We start from the raw sequence: 9,150 nt of genomic DNA, 5'->3' as shown, positions 1-9,150 counted from the left end.
AGAGATATATTTAAATTATTTAACAAAATACAGAGTCTAAAAATTAATTTATCAAAACACAGAATCTAAACAGGTAATATAACAAAATGCAGAGCGGAAAAAAAAGTATAAATTATTTTGTATATTTGATACAATTATCACACCATGATATTTTATACATATATACCAAACATATTTGTTTTTCAAAAACATTTATTATTTAAAGCCAAAAAGTCCCCAATTTCTCTTTTTCTTTTCATATTTCCTTTTGAAAAAAATCGTTTAAAAGGAACACTCGAAGTATATGTTCCTATAAATGCTTCTCAATCCTAATAATTCAATTTGATAAATAAATAATTCAAAAGGATTTCCAATATTTTCAACGAGTTTTAAGATAATATTTAGAAAACATTAATGGCATATTTCAAATTTGGAGTGTTAGGAGACATTTGTAATGGATTTGACTTTTGAGGAATGCCATTCATCACTAATATATATCTATATTATTAAAGAATATTGATAAAAAATGAGGTATTCATAGGGGCTTCAAAAAGAGCATCATTGATGGGGTTCTTTTGTATATTTTATCCGTGAATAATTTTTAGTGCAATTTTTTTTTATGATCGTGTATATTGTAGTTATTTAGAGCATCTTGCAAATTTTCAGAAAATTTCGAATAATTTACAATATCGAAAACTAAGTTCAAACATGTTATTTTCCATACGCATAAAAAAATTAGTCAGACGTGCAACAACCAGTTTTTAAACTAGTTTTCGGCACTGTAATTATTCAGAATTTTCTAAAAATTTGCAGATGCTCTAAATAACTATAATATACACGGTCATAAAAAAAATCGCGCCGAAAACTATTCACATGTTGAGAACACAAAAAAACCTCACCGATATGACTCTTTTTGAAGACCCACCCGTACAAATTTCATATACTTAATAAAACTATCTCACATTATTCAATAACTATATTGAGTGAACTTTAATATATATATATATATATTATCTAATTACATAATCAAAATATCCAATTTAATGCTCATTTAGAACTATCATTTTCTTGATTTAAAATAAAAATAAATAAGTGTCCAAATCTTAATACAAAGCCAAAGAAAAAAAAAAGAAGAAATTTCCAGCTCACTATCCACAAAAGCAAGAAGCTCATTGATTGATAATACCACCGACTAAATAGCTCTAGTTTTCCCCTTTTTTTTTCTTCCTTTTTTATTTAATTATAATAATATTATTATTATTTTAAAACACTGATTAATTAGTGTTTTACTTTTGATTAGTCTCACTTTTCAGCAGCAATTTCCATGTTGGTTTTGGTGAATATATGACAAAAATTTAATAAACAAAAAATAAACACTTAAACCTGACTAAGATTAATATAAAAAAAAACCCTGCATTTAATGCCGTAAAATTAAACTAAAGTTATATACTTTTTTAATCATAATATATAAATAGAGAAATTAATTTAAATTATTATTATTATTAGTAATCATATTAACCTTAAATACCTTGTCGGTGTGCCTGACAAAAAGTCATGACTATAACAAATAAACATTAAAATTTTAAATTTAATTTTTATTATAATTTTTTTAATTTATTATCTCTTTCGTCGAAACATCCCATTTAAGAGCTCTTTAGTTTTATTAATTGAAGCTTATTTTATTTTCTTTGAGAGAGTGAGAAAACGAAAACATTTTGGGAAAAGCTTTGCCACGTGAAATCTCCAACATATTTCTCTTTCAACCCTTTTATAAATATATATTTTTTCCCATAATAAATTCCCTCATTAAGCTTATAATAATATAATTATTAAAAACAAAAATAGTCATTTGTGATGGAAAATAAAAGTCTTAGATTTGGATCTTTGTAATTCGTTCGTTGACTGCCTTCAAAAAAAATATGTATGTATATGAACTAGAATGGGAATCTTTGTACATTATAGGTATTTTTTTTAAAAAAAAAAGGCCAATTTGGGGGTAAAATGTTCTATAATAGGAGTTACAAATTAGCCCATATTGGTTTGGGTTATTTTTTTATATGATGTTGTACATTATAGTTATAACAAGTATTTCACCAGTTTTCGGGAAAATCTGAATAATTTACAATACTCGAAACATGATTCGAATAGTCAATTGTACTCGTGCAACTAACTATTTTGAACACTTACTTTCAGTATTGTAAAATATTCATAATTTTTTGAAAACTAATGGGATATCTACTATAACTACAATATAAACTATCATGTAAAAAAATTGAGTTATAATTTATTTACATAACGAATATAAAGATGTCCGGCCATAAAAACTCTAAACCCTAAATTTTGTCATAAAAATACTAGAAAGAATACTCGAGTGTGATGTATTATGATCTCAATTAGTTAATTTTATTAAAATAATAAATGTCAATGCTAAGATGAGTGTGTATTTAATTAGTATTCACTCATCATTTAAGAAAAAATGATATAATAAAATGGAGAAGAAGAAAAAAAGAGCTTTTAAAAAATAAATATTTTTTTATTAAAAAGATAACTAAATTATGTTATAAAATGAATCGACATAAATTATTACAGAATTTATAGATAAATGATATGGATTCCCACTTTACCGACCTACCTATAAATTACTTGTAATGATTTTCTATTTTTAGTAAGAATACTTTTGGGTTAAATTTATATAGATTTGGTCAGATTAGTCTACAGTTAAAAAAATTACTGTGTGTAACTTGGACCCGTTTCACTGTAACATTTCATTTAAAAACAAATTTAATAAATAGTTGATTTGCAAAATTTTAAATAATAAGACAAGTAACATCACTAATTTTTACCGTTGGTAAATTATTTTATGACCAATTTTACCATCATAATGTCTCGTTGTAACCGTTGGATTTTACATAACACGTTTAACAGATTAACACGACACTTTTAACATCGGCTACTGTCTTAATACAAAAACAGTAATCATCATTAATCATTATTATTATAACAAATAAAGAAACACTTTGTTTTGTTTTTTTTCTATATTGCATAACAAAAAGTGGTAATTTCGTAAAAAAAACTGAAAATCAAGGGCTGAATTGGCTAATTACTTTTCAGTCCACTTTCCATCTGTAACATAGAGAGAGAAAGTGGTCTCCAACCAACACCAACCTTTCTCTCTCCTATTTCTCTCTCCACATTCTCTTTATATTAATCTCTCTACACTCTTCACAACTTCAGGGCTCGATCTCATAACTCAGCTCTCTCTCTCTCTCTTCTCTCTCTCTAAAAACTCATCAAAAGAGCCCCAAAAAAATACTAACCAGAAGAATTAAGAAGAAGAAGAAGAAGAAACTTGTAATCACCATTAATGGCGTCTCCGCCTGATACGAGCAAAACTATGAAGCTTGAACGCTACAACAGCTACTTACGGAGAGTCAACAGCACGAAGTTTCTCAACGCTTCGTCAAAGTTACTCTTCAGAGCAACTCTATTGATCGCTCTCGTTCTCATACTCTTCTTCACTCTTAATTACCCTCCGCTCACGACGGACAGCTCCGGCCACAGCCGTTTGCACACTCGCAATAATTTCCTGTCTTCCGCCTTCTACGGCAGCGGAGTCGGTGGCGCCGCCTGGGAGAAGCAGGTCCGCCACTCATCGACTCCGCGTCGTGCCAACGGAATGTCAGTTCTCGTCACCGGCGCCGCCGGATTCGTCGGCTCGCACTGCTCGCTCGCCTTGAAAAAGCGCGGCGACGGCGTTCTCGGCTTGGACAACTTCAACGACTACTACGATCCGTCGTTGAAGAAAGATAGACAGGCACTCTTGGCCAGGCACCAGATTTTCGTCGTCGACGGAGATCTGAACGACGGTCCATTGCTGTCCAAGCTCTTCGACGTCGTTCCATTTACGCACGTGCTCCATTTGGCTGCTCAGGCCGGTGTACGGTACGCAATGCAGAACCCCCAATCTTATGTACGGTCAAACATCGCCGGCTTCGTCAACCTCCTCGAGGTGGCCAAAGCCGCGAATCCTCAACCTGCCATAGTTTGGGCCTCGTCGAGCTCAGTCTACGGTCTCAACACCGAGAATCCATTCTCCGAGGGTCACCGTACCGACCAACCGGCCAGCCTATACGCCGCCACGAAAAAAGCCGGAGAAGAAATAGCCCATACTTACAACCACATCTATGGGCTTTCCATAACGGGCCTGAGATTCTTCACCGTTTATGGGCCCTGGGGTAGACCCGACATGGCCTACTTCTTCTTCACCAAGGCCATCCTCCACGGAAAACCAATCGACATATACCAGACGCAGGACGACAAAGAAGTGGCGCGTGACTTCACGTACATAGACGACATCGTGAAGGGATGCCTGGGATCGCTCGACACGGCGGAGAAGAGCACCGGTAGCGGCGGCAAGAAGAAGGGTCCGGCTCAATTGAGAGTGTACAATCTGGGGAACACGTCGCCGGTGCCGGTGGGGAAGTTGGTTTCGATACTCGAGTCGCTCCTGAACACCAAAGCCAAAAAGCACGTGATCAAAATGCCTCGAAACGGCGACGTTCCGTACACACACGCGAACGTGAGCTTGGCGTTTAGAGATTTCGGGTACAAGCCAACCACGGATTTGTCCACTGGTCTGAGAAAGTTCGTAAAGTGGTACGTTAGTTATTATGGGATTCAGACGAGGGTAAAAAAGGAAATTAATTTGCATCCCGAGGAATCCGCTTGATTTATCATCATCCACATGGTTTTAATTTTAATTTTTTTTTAATATTATTATTACTTTTAAAAAAAAAAAGTTATTATTGTGGTCCCGGATGCACTGGATCATATTTGCTGCACCCAGCTGTTGTTGTAGAATATAGATATAAACTCCATATAGAAGAAGATAAATGTGAAGAAAAAAACCAAATTGGAAAGAAAGAGAAGTGTAGATCTATGGATTGGGTGAGGGAGGGTGTAATAATTTTGGGTGGGGTCTACTAGAAAGGGTGTAGATCTCAACCATTGGATTGGTATTAATCATTATTATTATATAAAAAAAAAAAAGGAAATTGAACAGTTTTATCAAGAATTTTCTTTACATTTTTTTTTTCGGCATAATTATTTTTCTTTTTGAGCCACAAGTTGAGAATATGTTGTGTTGATTTTTCTTTTGAGATGCTTTTTTTTTTCTTTCTTTCTATTGTCTATAACATTTTGACCCTTTTAGTAAAAAAGAAAGAGTAATTAATAACTATTAAATTAGTGTAAAACCGACACATAATCATAAAGTGTAGATCAATGATATATATATATATACATACATGGTCAAAATAAGATGAAAGCTTATTCTATAATTGACAATCATTGTTGGAATCAATTTGGGCAATAATTACTATGTCCAAAAAGGAAGAAAAGAAAAAAAAAAAAGATTTGAAGGTATAAAATTGTGATTTTGGGTATCTGAATTTAATGACAACAACGTTAAAAAATTTGTGTGAATGATGTAAAGTGCTGGAAGTTTCTGCAAATGGTACAGATAATAAGAACTTAATATTGATATATATATATATATTTTTTATATCTGAAATGTTGTAATTGCACATGATTTGGATGATTGCTTCTGATTAACTCAATTTATTTATTCACACTATAAATTAATATATATATAATGTATTTATTCTATATTGAATTGGGTCAAAACTTTTTCTTTTTTTCTTTTTTACTGACTTGTATTGATTGATTATACTTATATTTCGGCCATTAAGGCTTTCACATTTGTGTCGGTAAGGTTGTTCATACCATGTTGTCACTCCATAACTGGCATAGTAGTCAAGTTTCAAAAAAGGATTGTATTAGTTCCATATCAAAGCTCATCATAAATGGACATGTAAAATTATGAATATAGTTATTTGGTTTCAAATAATCATAAACATATCTCTTTGTTTTGTATATATTAAAAAAATGAAAAACCTTAAACTAAAGAGTTTGAACTTTTAATTGTTAATTTTTCTCATTTTCCTCCCATGGATCCAGTTGGTTGTCGTGAAAAATTCATATCGATTTTTAGATTTTTGTTTATTAAATTTGAGATGGTAACCGTCTAAATTGATATTAACAAAAATAGAGTAATCAAAACCCTAATTTTAAAGATGATATATGATAAGATGACACTAAAAAGAACTGACACTTAAGTCATTGTTCCTAATTTTAACAATTTTATGTTCTTATCCTCGCTAAAAAGAATAAGATATAAAGATTATTGGATGATTCCAAAATGTGTATATAATAATAAGAAACTTTGGGCACGTTTGGCATGCCGTATAAGAATGTCGTATTGTATTAAATAAGTAAAATATTATGTTTGGATTGACTTTTGTATTGTATTAATTATTACAATCACAAATTTTAATTCAATACCAATTGTATTATTAAATACATAAGAAATGATATGTGTTAGCTCGTATTGTAATATTTTTAAAATTAAGTTCTATTGTCGTAAGGTCTAAGGTCGGGGTCCGGGTCTGGGTTTAGGGTCGGGGATGTGATCGCGTCTAGGTTTGTGGTCTAGCTGGGGTTCAGGGCTGGGTCCGGGTCCAGAGCCATGGATCGGGGTCGAGGCCAGAGTTGAAGTTTGGGGCCGGGGTTCGGGTCCGAGGTCGGATCCAGGGTCTGTGCTCGGCCGGGATCTGAGGCCAGGTCAGGGTCCAAGGCCGATTATGGGGTCAGGGCCGAGGTCCGAGTTTCGGAGTCTGGGTCCAAGGTCGGGTCCATGGCTGGGTTTGAGGTCCGAGGCCAGGGACCGGGTTCGGGGCTAGGGTAAGGGTCGGGGTTCGGTACCGGGGTCGTGGTTTATGGTCGTGGCTTAGGTCTGGGATCGAGGTCAAGATCCCTGCCAGGGCCGGGTTCCGGGGTCGGGGTAGTATCACATATGATATTGTTTTAAAATATTTATTTTATTTACCTTTAATCAATACATTACAATTCAAGTGCATGTAAAACATAATATAATTTAATATAACATTTTAATACAAGTGAATATCAAACACACTATTGTATCAATGATGTGGAGGTATTAATGATAAATATATCTATCGGTTTCAATAGCTACTAAATGTGTCACATGAGAGTGGGTTTTTTTTTTCTTATGATGTGTATGGTAAATAATGAACTTTTTATATTAATACAAATGATGATTTGGCTAATAAGGGAAAAAATATTAGAACAAGTACCAGATGTTTTTTTCTTTTTTTTGGTAGTAATACAAAAATCAAATCAATGTGGTTAACACTTATTAATCTACTTCTTACTCATTATTGTTCTATTTTAAGATAAGACTAGTATTATTTAAGTTGATTCTATCTAAAAATTGAAAACATGAATTAATGTGCATCTATAGAAAATGAAAGAGTTTAGCAATAGAAAATTTTGACTTTGAGGGAAAAAAGGACTTATTATAAAATTGTTTTGAGACATACTTTTTCACATTAAGATATTTATATATTTGGCACCCTATTATGTATCTATCTACTATGTCATGAATAATATTTTTTCAGTAATTAAAAAGATTTTTTAAGTGTCTTTTAATAATATAGTTATTATTTAATGATAGTTACAGCTAGAAAAATATGGATATCTAGCTTTCTAAATAATTATATATCTAAGATATAGTGCTAATTTCATTTCATTCGACATTATAATAATAATAAGATTTTGATTTTATTTTTGTTTATTCCATATATTATAGTACAAAAAATCACACTTGGGACAGACTGAATACATCACTAATTAAGAAAATCAAACGTAAAACATAAAACTTCACTTATGGGAGAGTAACAATTACAAAGTTAAATTTATAATAATAATAATAAATAACAATTTATATGAAAAAATCAATATCATTATGTCCTACAGTTTAGAAAGCATAAATATCCCAAGAAAATTAAAGATATTTTATAACTAAATAAATTGTCTTTAATATGCGCAGCTAACTATGAAATGGCGAGGGATTAGAACTCTTGAAAATCTGGACAATAAACTTCCTATAACATTTAACAAAGACTCAGAGTCATTGTAAAATATGGTTCTCTTAGCAAAAGTAGACACAATTGTGAAACAATATGTGCCCACAACATCGATAGAAAGATCTAGCCAAAGAATCAAATTCCATGTCCACCATCTATTCGACAAATTTTGCGTGTATATTTGAGAAGCAACCTACAAAATAAAATATTATACAAACAAAAACAAAATTAGTTAATAAAATTGAATAAATGATAAAATTCAAAGGACAATAATATTAAATATTACCACGACAATTATAAAATTATCATTAATAATGGACAAAAGAAGAAAAAGATTTATCTATGAAGTACAGTTATTATCAATAACATCGTTAAAGTCACACATTTTTCTTGAATAACAAAACAAACTAAAAAAAAATACTAAAAAATAAAATTGAAAAGCATAATTAGTTTATATGAACATTTTATCACGTTTTTTTAAACTAGAATTGATTGATTGTCCCTCGATAATTTGGAGTAAACAAGACTTCAATTTTTTTTCAATAGTGACAAATCATAACTTTTTGCTTTACATCAATATTTTTAAATTTATTTTGAGGTAAGCTCTCAATTCATTAATGCATAAAAAAAATTAAAAATTCTAAATCGATAAGATGCTGCTGCAGTGCTACATTTCAAGAAGTTGCTCTCAATCAGACTTATAAGAGATTGAAATGTATACATATTAGTAACCAAAAAAATAATAATAACAAGATACTTTATAAGTAAATTAACCAACTAATTTACAATCTTTGATTTTATATGTAGAGCACTATTAGTAAAATAAATTTTTATGTTGTAAATTGGGAATACTGTTGATGAGTAGTAATACAAGCCACGTGACGCTTTCTAATTAGTCAGTGGTCTGTAAAAACTACCGACCAATTAGAGAGCGATATCTCAATTTATACCGCTTCAAACAAAATAATTGAGAAAGTTAACACTTTTTAAATTAAACAATAATTTATAATATTGCTTTATACAAGATTCAACATTTAATAAGGAACTAATAATATACATTTGCATGATTTGGGTAGCTGCTAAATAGAAGTGTGTGAAACAGAGTAATGAATCCCAATTAAAATTTTGAGATGATTTTATGCTTAAATAATATTTTTGCTGACCT

The 9,150-nt window shown here is 31.3% G+C and overlaps 1 protein-coding gene across 1 annotated transcript; it reads left to right on the top strand.

The window, feature by feature from the left end:
• Positions 1–3,200: 3,200 nt before the first annotated feature.
• On the top strand, positions 3,201–5,053 carry LOC133819831 (UDP-glucuronate 4-epimerase 6). The gene has a single exon (XM_062253185.1). It carries the CDS (start codon positions 3,344–3,346, stop codon positions 4,706–4,708), a length of 1,365 nt encoding a protein of 454 aa, XP_062109169.1. The 5' UTR covers positions 3,201–3,343; the 3' UTR covers positions 4,709–5,053.
• Positions 5,054–9,150: the final 4,097 nt, after the last annotated feature.

The sequence above is a fragment of the Humulus lupulus genome, chromosome 2 (genome assembly GCF_963169125.1).
Source record: "Humulus lupulus chromosome 2, drHumLupu1.1, whole genome shotgun sequence".
NCBI classification, from domain to species: Eukaryota; Viridiplantae; Streptophyta; class Magnoliopsida; order Rosales; family Cannabaceae; genus Humulus; species Humulus lupulus.
This window is presented reverse-complemented; position numbering and strand designations above follow the sequence as displayed.

Coding starts and splice junctions, on each gene's coding strand:
- LOC133819831 (XM_062253185.1), top strand. CDS start 3,344: ATGGCGTCTCCGCCTGATACGAGCAAAACTATGAAGCTTGAACGCTAC.